Source organism: Rhamphochromis sp. 'chilingali', assembly GCF_963969265.1.
Source record: "Rhamphochromis sp. 'chilingali' genome assembly, chromosome: 7".
Classification (NCBI taxonomy): domain Eukaryota; kingdom Metazoa; phylum Chordata; class Actinopteri; order Cichliformes; family Cichlidae; genus Rhamphochromis; species Rhamphochromis sp. 'chilingali'.
Window position 1 is genome coordinate 27,745,090 of NC_137934.1, and position 18,220 is coordinate 27,763,309.

An 18,220-nucleotide genomic window follows, 5' to 3' on the forward strand; every position below is an offset into this window, starting at 1 on the left:
GTCACCACCAGGCTCACCCCTGCACCCAAATCAGTCGATCTCTCTGCACACATGCTGTCAAGACACACATTCACTCTTGCTCCGCTGCTGTCAACTGCAATTAAGGTCATTTAGCTGCTCGGTGTGACAGATCACTTGGCACACGGGACACGTCTAGTGGTGGTTTTTAGAACTGCATGTCTGTTTATAAAGTTGTATAATCTCATGTCACCTCATCACCCCTGCAATCTTCCTCTCTGTGATGATGGTTTTACATAAAACACTGCTGTGAAATTATGTATTGTCATTGGGTTCTCTAATTCATAAACCATCCTCCACACTTTACTTTCTGCTTGTATGTACTAAGCACTGTGAACATTTGTCAGGTTCACATGGTATACACGCACATGTCTGTCTCTTCCCAGATGCCGGTGTGTTCCTACTTCCTGAAGGGCATCTGTAACAACAGTGACTGTCCCTACAGTCATGTCTACGTGTCCCGCAAAGCTGAAGTGTGCCAAGACTTTGTAAAAGGTTACTGTCCTGAGGGAGAGAAGGTAAAAACTCAAACAAATGCACAAAAACATTTTTAATTTGTTAAAGGGCATTAGATTTTACAGACTCTATGCCACAGTTTGTTTATGATCGCAGCAGGTTCTATCATGATGGTGTGTTGGTAATCTATAGATTTTACACAGAGCTTTTTAAACCCATGTCCACATGGTGTAGGTCTCTGCTGCACACTGCACATGGAGCAGCATCACAAATGTGTAAAACAACATAATTTGCACTTGTGCTGTTCATTAGTCCCTGCAGTCGAAATGACAGAAGTCAAAATAGACAAAAAGCTTCTTTCGGAGTGAAAATGAGTGTTTAAAAACTCCTCACTCCAGCCACCATGTATGCTTTTGGGATCTCTGATGTTTTTTGTTAATGTGTCACTCTCTTCATGGTGAACTTGGCTGTTTCTCTTTTCTGTTTAAGCTAATTTTTGAATTAAGTAATCAGAATTGAGTCTGGATTTGGCGTTACTGCCATCATTCTGCTTTTTGCATTCAGACTACACTGATAGAATTTGCTCAGTGGGTAAGCATGGATTCATGCTGAGTTAACTTCTCAAATTTAGATGTGAAGGTGACGTCTGTTTTAAAGCCATGACTGCCTGACCAGATTTAGCTAGGAAAACAACATCCATGAATGTCCGGTGCTTGGGGATTATTTCCTGTCACTTTTGTACTTTCTCTCTCTTCATTGGTTGAGCTGGATGTTGTAGGGACACCTTTTGGCCGGTTATCGTGCAGGTGAGATTAGAGACACGTGCAATGATCAGTTGAAACTCACAGGTTTAACGTGGATCACGGTTAAACCTGTGAGTTTGGCTCTAAATTTGGTTTCAGTCCTGCACTGACGCTGTGATCTGATTTCAGAGTTCTTTCTTTAAGCTGTGCTCCTCAATTTGAGCATACGGATTATATAACATGTATAAAGTTTCCCTGAACTTAAGGCTTAGGTAAACAAGTGGTTCCACCCCCACCCCCGAACACACACACAGAAACGCACATGTACACACTGACACACAGGCAGGAACAGCTGCAGGGGGTGGTGGTCCATAATGGCATAACTGTAGTGTCTGAGTGACACATTGAGGGTCTGATGGGTAAGAAAACCACTTCCACTGAACTCACGATCCTTAAGTCACCACACGCACTTGCTGCCCGCGTGTCAACCTCAAACACACCCTCCACTCCTGCCCCCACCCCACCACCTCCCACCCCACCCTTGTGTTTTTGCATCCATCTCTGGCTCCCTTCTCTTCGTTGTGCTTATTTTTGAGTGTGAAACAGATGCTTTTTCACACTGTCAGACCTCATTTAAATATTGCATGGGGAAATGAGGATATAGAAAACAAAAGGGATATTAATATTTATTCTATTAGCTGAAGTGCTTAGGTCTGTGATTTTCCCCTGTGTGTGTTTGTGCCTGAGTGCGTGTGTGTGTGTTTATAGAGCGGTGCGCTGCGATGCTCTGGCGGCTCTATGATGGATAGCAGGCAGTAATTATAGATGGGAAAACTGCTGAGGATGGCACTATGGGCCAGGCAGGCAGACACTTCAGCATCTCAGGGGTTAAGTCTGCTCCTGTCCTCCATCCTCCATCCTCCTCCCCCTTCCTCATCCTTCTCCTCATAGACCCACTACCATCCTGTATCATCCCAGTGTTGTCTCATGTGCACCCCCTTTGCAGCTCTTTCTCTGCTTTCCTAAATTTCTCCACTGCATCTTACTCCCCGAATTTAATTTTTAGTTGGCTGTAGCTCCTTCATGAGGTCTATCTTCTTCCAGGTTTCTTAACACATGAAACTCACAGTCACCTGTGATTGTTGGCCGTGGCCAGTCATCCATAGTTTTTGGAAGATTGGCTAAATAGTTGGCTTTCATAGGCTCTTCTCTGCTTCAGGTGGTTGAAACAGCATCTGAGCCAGTGTTCAGCAGAGAGCTGTCTGAGCTGCTGTTTGGCCTCATGATAACGAAAGCGAATTGAGCCTTTTTATATGCACCTTCTTCCCACCAGCGGGGGAAAAACTGTATATACGCTATTGGTTTGCTCTCACCTTCAGTCTTTCCTTGTCTGTTCAAGTGAAAATAAAAATAAATATAGGAAATAAAGAGGAAAACAGAGAAAAAGTAGATATAAAATGTAGAAAATGATGAAAAAGTTAAGGGAACAAGCCCATAAAGATGAACGAACATAACTGATTTGACTTTGGTTACCAGTCAGGATCATGTTCTGTCTGTCCTCTCTGAATTCATCATTCAGGGTGAGATTGTTGATACAGAGTTCCTCTGTTCAATGATAAAACATCTTGAAGTTTGCTGTGTGTCAGCACACCTGGGTATGGGCCAGGACAGAGCCCAGTGAAAATACTAATCTCTAACATTATTTGGCTACTGGAAAACAGACTTTGCTCAAAAACTGCTCGAGGTTCAGTTTTCTTTTGTAGTTTGCTGCAAGACTTCATATGGTTTGTTACTAATCTGCTACACAGAACCTGACTGAGTCCATCTTAATAACTCAATAACTCAAAATGTTAGAAATATTCCAGTGTTAGAAAATCAGCACTGCTCAGGGTTAGCCATTGTTAATCTTCAAAACTGACTAGGTTACTTTTAAACATATAACACTGTCAACAGTGTTAATTTAACACTCAACAGTGTTGTATTTAACACTCAGAGGAGTGGACCCATATAGACACTCTCTAGTGTTAATTTAACACTGGAGATTTTGCTGTGTAGAGGTATATCCAGGGTCAACACTTCGGTTTGAGCTCCTTGATGCACGGCCTGAGAGAAAGTTGGTTTAGTGTGTGTATTTGGGCCCTATGCAGCTGCTTTAGAGAGCACAGCCTCTCTCACTGTGCGTTGTCTGTCTTGGGCTTCTAGTGGCGATGTTGTGTTGGTCTTTGAAGTTGGGCCACGCTCCAAACTTTAACAACCCATTTTTTCTTGTACTGTGATATCCTGATTTTTGTTTTTCGTTAGTAAAAACTCAAAGGTTTGTCTTGATGCAGTTGTGCTGTTTATATATTTTATACGGAGATAAGTTCTGGTCTTGGAGGACTCGCTTGAATTTCACATCCTTGCCAAATCCTGACACCAAGTGACCAGATATTCCTAAAGATGTCGGAGCAGCTTTTATTTCCTCCTATCTAAATGATCATTTTGTAAATTAGTGAGCATCAAGAATGTTTGCTGTACATAAACGATAAACTAATCACAGGCAAAAAGATCTTAGAATTGTGCCCAACAAGTGAAGCCAGGTTCCCTTTTTTTTGCTAAAATTCGATGCAACAGGAGCGCTTTGCTCGTTCGTAAACCTAAGAATTCTGCATCGGCACTCGCACTGCATTATTGAAATAAATTAGGAGGATAGTAATGTCGATCTGATCACAGCCTGAAGTGTAGCGACATGGTAAATTCCTCCTTTTTCTCCCTTTTTCAGTTTGTAATCTTAGTAATATGTCAACCTGTGCTCAATTATTGTTCTCTTCCATTCACTGTAAGTTGCTCTCAACGATTGTTGGCTTAATGCCCAAGTTGTAAATGCATATGATATCCTCTTTTTTCATTTTACTGTCTTTTCCATCTCCCACCCTCCCTCCCTTCTTCTCTTTCTTGCTTCTTTTGCGCCTTCTTTCAGTCTCTTGGTAAATGTGCTGACTCTTCCTGGTTTTGGCCCAGCAGAGAGCTCTCTAATAGGCCCCAGAGACATCCCAGCATTCCTTAAATCAAGTGGAAAATTGTTAACTTGGTGTGGGATAAAGATGTTCTGTCCACTTTAGCTCTTTTCTCCCATTTCGTCTCTTACTCTCTCTCTCTCTTTCTTTCTCGCTCTTTCTGTCTTTTTATGAAAATGAGGATGTATGGAGCTTCAGGAAAGACGAGTGAGCTTTTACAGTCCATTTCTCTGACACTTTGTTTCAATACAACTACCTCCCTGTTTTAACTCTTCAGTTTTAACACAGCCTAGTCCTGAGGACTCTGTCCTCTTTCTTAATTGATAGATACGTGGCAGTTTTAAGAACTTTGATAATAGGGTTGCGAGCACATGCTGGGAGAAGTTGATGTATGTGACAGAGACATGATCCTTTTATTACATACATTGTGTATTTAGATGTGCAGAGTGTGCAGAGTTTCCCGTCTCTGCATAGCTGTCTGTCAGTTGTCAGGACTGATCCTAGCTTTCTTCCAAATTGTTTTATATAAGCAATATGAAAGAAAGTTAGAAGGCAATGTAAAATGTAAAACACAACACAATGCTATAATCCAAAAATCATTAAAGTCCTGTTTTTCATTCTAACTGATGAAAAAACAATACATCAATTTGATAAAAAATTGAATTATTTTTGAAAAAATAATATATTTCAAATATGAGACCAGCAACACATTTTTAAAAAAAACATGCGAGCAAAGGGAAAACTAAAGAAAACCAGTTATCCCTTTGCACAACTGGTTATTGTATAATTATTTTCTGTCCATCCGTCTATTTTCTCCCTCTTATTCACTGCAGTCGCAGTGGTGCTGGAGCCATCCCAGCTGTTACAGGGCAAGAAGCAGGGTACATCCTTGAGAGGTCACTAGTCTGTGGCAGGCCTAGAGTATTGAGACAGACAAGCATTCACACTCACACCTAGAGCCAATTTAGAATCACCATTCAACCTAACATGCATGTCTTCAGACTATTGGAGGAAACCGGAGTACTTGGAGAGAATCCACGCTGGCACAGGGAGACCCTTGTCCTGCCCAGGACCCTTTGATTGTAAGGCAACAGTGCTAGCCGCTGTGCCACCCTGTGTAATTATTAAAAGGAAAATATCAAATGTAATTCAGATTAGTGGGTGACAGTTCAAAGCTTTGAACTGTCACCCCTTGAAAACATTTAGTAACTTGCCAAATTAAAAACATCATGAAGCAAGCTCTGAAATGTTGAGACACTGTAGTCTTTAAAAGAGGAGATGCAGCGCAGTAGTAAATATGTCCATGTTTCAACTTTTTTTTCAAACCTCTTTTTGGCATCTAAAACAAATGGAGCGCATTGATTTTTTTTTTTTTTTTTTAAATACAATTTATAGTTTTGACATTAGACATTAGATTTGTTCTTTCTGTAAATGCAAATCATTTCATTTTGTTTTTATTTACATTTTAAATAGTGTTAGAACAGCACTGAGCACTTTATCCGCTACCAAACTTTCTGAAAAATATTTGCTCAAATTTGATGTCACAAGAGTCATCCAATATCAATGTTGAACTGAAAACATGACCTTTATTTGTGTTAGGTAACTTTTGTCTCTTATAAACCAACTGTTTGCCAAATAGTGACAATTATATTTGTTTTGGGACTAATAAAGTCTTTTAAAAACACAAATAGTATGCTTAAAAAAGTGCATAACAATGTGCTTTTTGCAGCTACCATCTGCTTTAAGTTTTTATAAAGCAGAGACTTGTTAAATTTGGAGAGCATTAAAGCAAGTCTGTGATTAGTCAGGCAGTTTACCTGCTCGGTGCATGCTCAGCTTAATGCACAGCATCGCTACAAACAAAGCTGTGGAAGTGTAAGAGAAGTTTGTGGTTTTGCAAGGCTTGTGAAGACTTGCCAGTGTTTCTGTCCATTTTGGTAATGTACGTCAAGTGAAAATGCAAAACAAAATCTGTCAAAGTCTGAAAATCTAGTGATTTGTATTTTATAGTAGTATAACTTGAATCTCTTTATGATTGCAGAATTGTTTCAGTACCAGTAAAAATGAGCTGAATCTATTAAAATGATGCCTTGTGGTACATCATAACAGGAGACCTGTTAGGTTTCATGGTGGCGTCATGCACCAAATGGGAATCATCATTATGGGCCCCAGTAGAGGACCTGATTAGTTTAGAGAAGTGTGACAAAACCGCAGCCCTATAAGATGATCCAGGGAAACATTTGACAGCAAGCTGATCCTGGGCCGTCCTGGCACCAAGGGGTGCAGGAACATCAGTGTGAGGATGGTGAGAGGAGCTCTGATGGCAGCAAGTCAGGGCCACTGGGCTCCAGAGAGAGTTGACCAAGAGTCCACAGTGTTCTTGGAAAATCGATCCTGAGATCCCTCACCCCTACACACACACAGACACACCAACCCTTGGTACACGCTATTTCTGGTGTGCTTCCCAGTCCTGCACTCGTCATCCCTCCACAGATGCGCACAAACACACATGCGCGCGCTCCCTGCAGCCTGTACCCCAGAGTGAATATAATTAGCTTTTCTGACAGGTGGGAGGGATCGGATCTCGTGGAGAATGAAGCTACCAATTTACACCCGTATTACACTGTCATACACACTCACTTGCAAACATGCATCGCTCTCTCTTGCACACTACTCCCCAGAATGACCCACTTTCTCAGCTTGCATGTAAAAAGAGACGGGTGGCACAGACATAGTCTCTTTAAAAGAGGTAACTTACAAAGGAGGGTCATATAAAGCACCTAATCAGGAGGTGGGCCTCACTTTTACCACTTAAAATCCTGTCATAGGCCTGTTCAGTATATGTGAAATCAGCTGACTACTCAGAAATGGATTTCTGTCTTTTACGGTTTCCTTTCAGATCTTAAGATTGAGCCATTAAAATGACTAAAATGCTGTGCAGGTCTTCATGAAGCAGTCTTTAATTACATCTCAAATAAAGTGTCATCTCTTACTGTGTTTTTATACTGGTGCTGATAGTAACTTCAATACCACTACACATACAGAACAGTGTTGTTTAATATTCCAAGCTGCCAAAACAGAGTTTCATAATGTTCTAGATTAGTAAAATTTTGTATCACATCAGGAAGAAAAATAAACTATGGTCAGAAATTCATTACCATCCTCCAATAAGTGAAAGTCTTTGATACTTAAACTATACCAGTCTGCCCCTTTATTTATGCCACCTGCCTGAAATTGTGCAAGTCCCTCGCATGCTGCAAACTGACTTGTTGGGCATTGACCCCTGAAATCTTTGAGGGGTCCTGTGGTTTCTGGCACCAGTAACATAGGAGCAGATCTCTGGGAGGACTGCGTGGTGTGTGTGGTTCCTGGATTTGAGATGTTTTGGGTGTAGAGTGTTTCTCTAAGAGACTTGAACCTGAGGAGTTAGAACGTGTGGCCCATCCCAGACAAACTCAAAACAAAAACACCCCCTTAAATAAGTGGTTGCATTATGCAGTACAATCTCAAGATTGATGACTGTAGTGACAAGCATGACAGTAGTCAGCGTAATATGAATATTTAACATGTCTCTTATGTGGACAGACAGACTTAAACAAATAAAGGTACACTAGGTCACATGTTTTATAGATGTTAGACATTAATCCACTCATATTGACCATATTTGTGATGACACAAGTTGTCACTTTCTTCATGTCTGCAGTGAAACTACAAACCTGATTGTGTGTGTGTTTTATTATCACCAGTGTAAGAAGAAACACACTCTAGTGTGTCCAGACTTCTCTAAGACGGGCTCCTGCCCACATGGCTCACGCTGTAAGTTGCAGCACCGCCAACGAGTCAAACGCCGCGCCAGCAACAGTGTGACCCCTCCAGCTAAGAAAGCACGCACCAAGGATCCTCTGAAGAGGTCTAAAATTTAAATCGATCTTTATCATGACTTGTAAAACTTTGGTCATGTGACTAATTATGTTATGTTTTGTTTTGTTGGCTTTTTTCCCCCCTTCTGTCAGACCCCATCTGTCTGTTGTGATGCCACAGGATTCTCAAGCATCACTGGGGATGCCCTCCACAGGTTCGTTGGTGCTGCCCTCATTTATCTCCCTCTCCAGCTCTCCAGAGGAGGCAGATGCACCAGACACGCTTCCTACTGATGCAGTGCAAGTCAAAGGTATAAGCATCAACAACAAAACCCAGAGAGCAATGGTCACATAAGTTAACATAGTGCACTGTATGGACAAAAAATACCAGGTCACCTTCATATTACAACTACAGGAGCTGCTCAGCCAAAGAAACAGATGTCACGAATCCCTCAGTTCAGTTTTTGTCGTTTGTAGTTATTAAATCAGCAGAGAGTCAGTGACTTTTACAACTCAGCACTCTGAAACCCCGCTCTGTAACTTTACGTAGTGTTAGACTTCCTGTGGTTCATTAACACTTCACAATTAAACTGCTTACAGCTGATCGTGAGATATCTTGGAGAGAAGACATGTCATGACCTGACTTGTTGCAATGGTGGCATCCTATTACAGTATCAGAACAACCTGTTCTTTCACAAATGTTTGTAAGGGCAGACTGCGTGGCTAGGTGCTTGATTTTATACACCTGTGGCAATGGGACTCAATTCAATGAACACCTGAATTCAAACATTAAGAGGTTTAGTAGAGAAACACATACAGTCTGACTGATGATTATTGAGAAGCCAGAAGGGACAAGAATAACCTTCTGGCTCTAATAATGCAGTCATTGCTGCATTATTTTTGCTTATTTGCTTTTTATACAGTAGCAAAGATTTTGCACTATAAATTAATGAGTAAAGGTGCATAGGTCTCAGTAAGCACTTAAGTCTTTTTTTTTTTTAGACAGTTGGACGCAGTTTTTGGAATTTTGTCTCTGTATACCACCTTGATTGTTTTTCGTCAAATAATTAAGATGCAGTTGAATTGCAGTCCCTAGTTCCAGAGGTTCAATTGTAACTGAATAACTGATGGACAAACAGTTTCATGGAGTCCTATTCTGTCATTATCTCGTGGCAAACTGAGCAGATTAAATATCTGGAATTTATGGAGGTGCTTATTGTCTTTCCCCTCACTTAGCGTTAAACTGCTGCAGTGCAAGCTGGAGGTCACCACCTCATGAAGCTAATCAGAATCAGCATATTTTATTAATCCCTAAGAAAATTATTTGGGTTACAAAGAACCATATCAACTATAAAAAGCAAAGGCCATCAGAGATAAAGTCTACCACCTGCCTATGCAGGGCTCTAGACTAACCTTTTGCCACGTTTGCACTGGCGCACCAGTACAAAAGTTAGGCGCACCCAAATTTTTAACCCGCATCACTTAACACCGCAGTTTTACATGTGCACTTTTTAAGGGGGGAAACTGCTGTCCATACAGACAATATTGATTTGTAAAGGATTAACTAACAATCTTGCCAACACAAAGTTCTTTATTTGGAGCACAGTTCTACAAGAAAGATAAGTTACTGAAAAAGTGCTTGTGCTTAAAGTGTTTTGGCATTCTTTGACAATATTGTAGGCAATGTTAAACTTAATCATTACATCAGCCTCCTGTTACGACCTGTTTGGTGATTCGATTCAATTTTGCCTCAGACAGTCATAAGTATTATATTTCTGATCATCTATCAGTACTGACACTGTGAGACTTCATCAGAGGTGTGAGCATCACAGCAGATGCCTTTGTGTCAAAGTAACTGAGGATAAAACAGAAAAACATGAATCAGATTTTCCTGGCCTGGCTTTTTATAGCAGATAACCTTAAAAATATTCTGCAATTTTACATAATTTTAAAAAGTATACATTTCTTCAGTATTGAACAGCAGAAATTAGGCTCTCTTGCACGAGGTTATTTGAGTTCTAAAAATATATATATAGACGGCGGCCGACAGCGCTGTAAACAACGGTAGACTGGTGTGTAATAAGCGAATGAATAATGCTGTTTTGCTTCATGGTGGAAGCAAAACAGCAGAAGTCAGAGGGAATTAATGACGACATTTATCAAATGTGAAGCACAGTTCGGATCTTCTTTTGCTGCTGGTTCAGTGAATTTTGGTTGGAGAGAGACAAAACCTGCAGCTCAGAATCTAGCGCAAAAAAGATGTAAACGCAAAGCGCGGACCCGCCGACACATCAGAATCAGTGAGCTGTCGGCTTCCAGCCCCAAGGGTGTGTACACGTACGTGCCATCGGGTGAGAAAACCGAGAAAGAGAAAGCTGATTCTGATGCGTCGGGTCCGCGCTCTGTGTTTACGTCTTTGTGCAGAATCTGCTTACCTGCTCTCATTTGCTGTTTGGTGGTTGTTGAAATAGTTTTGTGAGCGTTTCTGGCAAAATACATTAATAAAAGTCGATTCAGGATTTAATGAATTGATATCGCTTTATTCAAGCTACTCACCTCCCTCTATCCACCTGCACTTTTGAACGTACACACAAAGGACTACAGAAATATCTGGACCACGGCCAATCAGAGAGGTCCCGCCGCTGACTATCTCTGATTGGTTTAGACCACGATAGAGGCATAATGTGTGTATGTTGTTGACCACACGGAGACTCGAACAGCTGTTGGTTGCACCGGTGCAACCTAGAATTTTTGTTAGTCGCACCATTGAAAAATTTGGTTGAATTTGCGATCAAATTGGTCGCACTCTAGAGCCCTGCTATTCCTAGATATTCTGCCAGTTAAAAATTCTGAACAGATTCAATGAAAAGGGGCAGCCTTAATGGAGTCCAAAACCCACTGGCAAGGAGTCCGCCTCACTGCGGCTGTACAGGGGCCAAATGGTGCTTTATAGCAAGCCAGATACACCATACTGCCGAAGTGCCTCCACCGGATACTGCGATGTCCAAGTCAGTAAGATATATGTAGACTGTGCAAAGTCTCCTCAAAAGGATAAAGAGCTTGTCCAATGTCCAAAAACCCCTTATTGTTCCTCCTAAATCTGAGGTTCAACTAAAGGATGGACTGTCCTGTTCAACAGGGAAGCCATCATTCAAATCTGCTAATCTAGAGGCACCTCCCTAGATTTGTATGCAACATTGCAGAGACATGTCATACAAGACAGCCTCACAACATCCAGAGTCTTAGGGAATTGAGGGCGAATCTCATATACCTTCAGTTGAAGTCAGCAGCATCCCAACTCCACTGTATACAGTGTGATTAGAGTGCTGCTTTTCACTCCTGACTCGTCTGACAGTTTGCCAGAATCACTTTGAGGTCAATCGAAAGCCTTGTTCCATTGAAGTTTTTGCTTAAGGTACTTCCAGAGCAGCGGCCCCCTTATCCTACCAGTACCTATTAGTTGCTTCTGGAGTCCCGCAGGCAAACAAAGTTCAATCACATATCGTTTGAAAAGCAAGGTGGTGTACAGAGGCAAAACTGCAAAATGTGCCATCGTCCAAATACTTCTGATCCCATCTTTATGAACTATCTGAACTCAAAGCTTCTACACACTGGTGTCCTGAATTGTCTTTTATTAATAGTTGTCCAGTCATGTTCTGCTACAGTGATGTGCACACAATAATGTTTCATTCAATGTTGTGGGGATCAACGTTTTTCCACTTGTAGATAATCTGGTAGATTTTTTTACAACCATAGATTCTGAGAGTCATTGTTACTTCATATCTCCAAATGTGGTAGAATGTTTAAATTAGCAGTCATGGCAAAAGGTAAGCTGTCATAGAATATTCCTTAAGAGGACTAACTGCGATTCATTTGGTGTAAAAGTGCTGACACAGAGGTGTATTGTCCACAGATGCTTTGTAGGAGGTTCTTTTTTGTCATGAATACATCATTGCTTAATTCGTGGGACTGGGGAGTGGTGGTCTGTCTGAGCTGTAGACAGATAATAATGATCAGGAGGTGAGCTTTAGAGTGTGTCTGGTGACGCTCAGTGGAGGAGTAATAATGCTCAGAGGACAGAGGTAATAATATTTCAGTTTATGGCTGGATGGCACAGCTGAGCTCTCTGTTGACAGACTTGAAAGATAGTGGATTAGGACAGAGGCCATCCCATCCCCCTCCCTTGCTTTCACCAGGCTTCACCCATCCACCTGCCCCTGCCTGCTAAACATACACATACTCACCAACTGGTTGTCACTTCCAGTGCAGCATTTGTTTGCATCTAACATCTGTGTTCAACCTGTTTGACCACACATTCCACAAATCTATCTTTTCACACAGTTTGTGTTATGATTTCACTAATTTTGTCTGATGATTTAAACAAGTAAAAGGCAATGGATAATTAAGAGTGACGGCAAAAATGACTGAAATTAGAATTGGACAGTTGGATAGTCTCCTTGCTCTAAGTATCCATTTAAAAATGACATTTTCTCCTTGATAAAGTCATTATGCTAAAGAGTAGTTCAAGTCATACAGAACCAGTCACGACTCTTGATATCAATAAGGCAGTTTTCTACTAAACAGTAGAAAACCACCATTTTTCTACTGTATATAATCTTAATATCACTCACTGCAATTCTAACTCAGCTATTCTCACTGAAGGCATGAAAAACTTTTTTGTCACTTTCACGGTGCGAGAAAACTGCTAAAAAGTTAGCTAAGCACACTGTGGAAAAAATATGTAAAGTCTGTGTGCCACATGAAGACTTTACTTAGTCCAGTATGTTTAGAAATGTATGTCTTGATTTTTTTAACTCTTACTTTTTGAATGTATGATGACAAAATGATGTTTCCATCAGTAAGTCATTCAAGAAAGCCTAAGAAAGGTACTGCATACTCCTTTTATCAAATATAATCAAGCAACCCAGTTCCTGCATAATGTGGAGACCATTTTCAGCCTTGGCACAGGTACGCCATCTCAGACTGCTCTTGCTGCCAGTTTTGATTAGCTGTTCATCATTTCATTGACTAAAGGGCCAATAAAAGGAGAAGAATCCTGCTTTTTGGGATTCTAATGACATGTCAACTTATGTCAGTAACTTTCACAGCAGCTTGTTCCTATTCCTGCTGCATATTCATAAAGCTGGTGTTTTTCACCTGAGAGAGTCTGTTTCTCATAACCATCCATCCATTTTTTTTTAATAATATAGGATTACAGAGGGGAGGGGGTTGTCATAGTGCAAGATGCAGGGTGTATACCTTGGACTAACAAAGTCAGAGTACACTAACATGTCTGTGTACTCTTTCTCCCACAGTCCACGGACATGCATCTTAGGTTACCTGGCAGTTCTAATTTCACCCCAGATTTGAGTGTGAATTACCTGTCCAAGGTGTACCCTTCGTCTTGCCCTGTGACAGCCCCTCAAATAACGTACAGTTGCCACACAGAAAGGCCCCGGCCTCATCTTACTTGGAATCAAGCAGCACCTTTGACTGACCTGGGTCATCTTGACCTCTCACCGTATCCAGTAATACACAGTCCCAGTCCAAATATTTTTTAATAATAATCTTGCAGTAGACACTGACAGGTTTCAGCACGGCTGCAATTTTAAGATCTCAAAATAAGTAAAGTCACAACGACAAAGTTCTCAGGCAGTTGACTTTGAACTGAAGATTATAAGTTATGTAAAGGTTTTGTTTTTAAAGGGACTTTTGAAAACTTTTTGATTACTGCCTTCATATACAAGCGGTTTATATTTCTCGGTGATTAGTTACAATAAAGTTAGTTTAGGTGAATGAAAATGGTGGTGTAAGATGTTTTAAGATGGCTGTCAAGACATGATTTTCGAAGGACTTCGGTGAGTATGGAAAGAAGTGTTATCAGCTGGAAGTTTCTCCTTGCAGAGTTCCCTCACACTGTAAGAAACATGTAGAATTGTAGATTGAAGCGACTCAGAAACACCTGGAAACTAGAAATCAAAGGTGTTGTTTTGTTTTGCGCTATGAAGAACATTTTAGACTAGAGCTTTGTCCTGTGGGTGCCAGGAAAACACACACACACAGACCATCACTGGCTCATCCGTCCACCCCCTCTGTCCAGTTGGTTTGTGCTCTTAAGTAATACTAATGACACACTGGTCTCTCACTAACACACTGCACCGCCCAGAGCCTCATTAAAGGTGGAACTGAGCCAAACAAGTTCCTCTTCACTTTGCATAAATTAGCTCAGATGCAATGTATCACTGCCAGGCTACACACACACACACACACACACACATTCCCACCTACCTTCATTCATCGCTGTTGTACTGTTTCTATCTTCTTCCTCATTTGCTCATCAACTGAGATGTCATCACTCAATGTTTGAGCAGGATTCAACAGAGTCAGTTGCACATGAGCAAACACACAATTTGTCATTTTCTAACTGGACCTTTTTGTCATTTAATTTTTGCAAATACTCTTTTTTTTTCCTCCTAATCTTCAGGGTGTTTTTTTTTCTTCCACAGAGAAAAAACTGCAGATCAAGCCTCGTCTGTAAGATCACAGAAACCAGTGGGACTGGACACGAAAGGATTTTATCAGGTTTAGTGTTATGTGAGTTCTGAGCTCAGGCTTGTCCTGGCACATGTATCCATCTTGAATGAGTTCACTCAGGGCCTGAAAGTTTTATGCTTTTTGTCTATGAACATGTTTTGCATATCAGTTAGATGTTTACAATGCCAGTTTTGTAAAGAAATAAAGTATTAACTCTGAATGTGTGTTGTCAGTTGTTTTTTTTTTGGTTATTTTTTTAATCTGAATCCGGATCTTTATCTTACAATCTAAAGCACTTTGGGATGACTGTTGTTGTGAATTGACAAGACAGAAATAAAACTGAATTGATTTGGAGTTGTGGTGTTGTGAAATGACCCTAGAGGGTTTGTGGGAGCTTGGCAGGTGGTGGCAACAAAAACGGTTTAAATTCTGGAGATGAGAAACATAAGCACACCTTCGCCACATTGTGTGCGCCTGTGTTTGGCTCCTAGCCACTACAGCTTTAACACATAAAGCAGAAAAGACACTTTCTCAAAGAGGCTGAGCATCCATACACAGTAAATAAAGTCATGCTCAGCTCCTACAGTGGCTGCACATCTGCAAGACACTTTGCAGCTCATCTCCACCCCAGCTCCTCCTTTCATGTAGTGCCTGACTTATCAAGGTTCTTTATTCGTCCCATGCATAGTTATACAAGTAAAACACACAGTGAAATGTAACCTGACACGCTCCTCGACTTGTGCAAAAGCAGAGGGGGGGATTATATATAATATATACATTAGGTAAACGTGCAGTAGTAGCATGTATGCAGCAAGCAGGTGAATTCTGTACATTTCACAATCTATTTTACAGAATAGACAATATAAACATATTTAAAATGAAAGGAATTTGAAATGTACATTGTGCCAGTGGGTTTAGTGTCTAGAAGAGGGTCCTATCTCAGTCAGTTATGGATGATGTGAGAGGGCGTGTGTGTGTGTGTGTGTGTGTAATGGGGGGGGGAGCTCCATGATGCGGGACCTTCTACCGGATTGCAGAAGTTGGAACAGTTTGTGCCAGGATGGGACGAGTCCTTCAGTATCTGCGCTGCTCTAGTCCGGCATCTCCTGGTGTAGGTGTCCTGAAGCGGGGGGAGAGCAATCCTGCAGCAGCGTTCTGCTGTACGGATCACTCTCTGAAGAGCTGTTTGGTCCTTAACACAGCTGTTCCCAAACCACGATGTCATGTTCTGTGTGAGGATGCTCTCCACAGAGATGTCATATCTGATGTCACTGACAGCTCCTCTGTTCTGTGCTGGGATCACGCTGCTCCTTTTCCTACATTTAAATTCAATGTATGCTCTGAGCTGCCAAATATATAATGTTTCCATTTCAAATGATCTTTTGACTACAGTGGTCTTGACTGAAGTATACATGCACACTCTTATAGACTACTTTGTTAGATAAACCTATTCTACCTCATCTCTAATCAGCCAATCACATGGCTGTGACTCAGTGCATTTAGGCTTGTAGGAATGGACCTGTTTAAGTTCAAATGAAGCATCAGAAAGGGGAAGAAAGTAGAACATCTTGTTGCAGTATTACTGCTTCACATCTGTCATGAAACACTGTGTGGAGGAAAAGCTTTATGGACCCTAATGCAGGACTCTTGAGACGGGAATACACTTCAAACAAGCTTTAATGCTTCTTGCTCCAGAAAATCCCAAAGTCCAAAATCCAGATGATAACCGGGCACCACATCAAGGAGTCCAAACATCCAGAAAATGCATTGGAAACTCAGGGAAAGCAGAGCAAGGGAGACACACAGCAATGTGGACAACGCAAAGAAGGACAGGGGCAGACTTGGACAATATATACACAAGAAGTAAAACTAATTACAAAGCACCAAAGATGCATGCCTTTCAAAATAAAACAGTAAGCAACTAAAAAGGAAACGCAAAGATGCATAAAAGAAAATACAATGGAACAGTAGAGAAGATGGATTAAACTCAAAGAAGTAAATACAAATGAATACTTAAAATTTAAACAGCAGCCAGAATACAAATGGAACCAGAACTAAAGATTAAAAATAAATAAATGAATAGGATACAAATGTTAAAACACTGGATGAAAGACATCGTAGATGTGCAGCCAACAAATCTGCAGGAACTGTGTAATGCTATCATGTCAATATGGCCCAAACTTCTAGTTCACCCTCCGTACAACACACAATCTCTCACACACTGTATAGAGCTAAGATATTACACTTGTCCAGTATCTTATCTTGCACCTCTGTTTTGTTACACATATGTTCCTCTTGCCATTTTTATTTTATGTATGTATTTATTTGGTTTTTAAAGGTACACCATCATCTCAGTTACTTTAAAAAGGTAACACAGTTAATCTCCATGTTGACCATACTCAGAATATTCCTGTAATGTTGAAATCACCCCACCTACAGTCCGAAGCCTCAACACTGACATTGTGTAACACAAGCACTACTCTAATGTAGTATAGGATGCCCCCTAACACACAGTTAGGCACACTCTAAAGTATAATTATATAAGTATAATAATTATATTAAACCTGACTAAACCTATTTAGTCAGGTTTACTAAATATGGCAAAAAATTATTAACTCGAGGTCCACGTGTGTTTTCATGTTTAAGTGTTAATAGTTCCCTCTGACATTGAAACAACCTTCAGCACTTACCTTCCAGCCGTCTCCATTTTTGTAATAACACTCAGTTGCATTGAATCTATAATACACACATTTTTTTGTGTGTGAGTGTGACAAGTGTGGCACCTTATCCTGTGGTTTATGAGGCAAACCTGCAATTTAACCAAAGCATTGTGATGGCAACAGTCAGTGTGACACATGTACTACTTCAGCGGTCCCCAACCCCCGGGCCACGGACCGGTACCGATCCGTGAGTTGTTTGATACCGGGCCATGAGAGTTGAGGCTCGGGTGTGAAATTTATGGTTTTCTGGGTTTTTATCGGTTTTTAGTGTTATTTGTTTAACACTAAAATGTTTATCACTAACTTGATTTCCCTGGGTCTTTTCCCGTGTGTATGAATAAATCTTCTTTTTTTTGGTACCAGTATTGGTTTTATTTTGTTGTATTTATCCGTGACACCTTAAAGGTCTGTGAAAATATTGTTGGACATAAACCGGTCTGTGGCGCAAAACAGGTTGGGGACCGCTGTACTACTTCATACAGTGGGGCAAAAAAGTATTTAGTCAGCCACCGATTGTGCAAGTTCCCCCACTTAAAATGATGACAGAGGTCAGTAATTTGCACCAGAGGTACACTTCAACTGTGAGAGACAGAATGTGAAAAAAAAAATATCCATGAATCCACATGGTAGGATTTGTAAAGAATTTATTCGTAAATCAGGGTGGAAAATAAGTATTTGGTCACCTCAAACAAGGAAAATCTCTGGCTCTCACAGACCTGTAACGTCTTCTGTAAGAAGCTTTTCTGTCCCCCACCGCCCAGGCAACAAAGGAGTGGCTCCGTAAGAAGCATTTGAAAGTCCTGGAGTGGCCTAGCCAGTCTCCAGACCTCAACCCCATAGAAAATCTGTGGCGGGAGTTGAAAGTCCGTGTTGCTCGGCGACAGCCCCAAAAC

General features: G+C 40.9%; 1 protein-coding gene across 2 annotated transcripts in view; it reads left to right on the plus strand.

The window, feature by feature from the left end:
• The window catches only part of zc3h3 (zinc finger CCCH-type containing 3), an 81,751-nt gene extending 66,906 nt beyond the window's left edge, over positions 1 to 14,845 (plus strand). For both annotated transcript variants that reach the window (XM_080887774.1, XM_080887775.1), the window contains exons 9-12: positions 405 to 536; positions 7,960 to 8,123; positions 8,227 to 8,384; positions 14,580 to 14,845. In XM_080887774.1, coding sequence (XP_080743900.1) covers positions 405 to 536; positions 7,960 to 8,123; positions 8,227 to 8,384; positions 14,580 to 14,611 — 486 coding nt within the window. In that variant the 3' untranslated portion in view covers positions 14,612 to 14,845. The remainder of the gene's footprint in view (positions 1 to 404; positions 537 to 7,959; positions 8,124 to 8,226; positions 8,385 to 14,579) is intronic.
• The last annotated feature ends 3,375 nt before the right edge of the window (positions 14,846 to 18,220 follow it).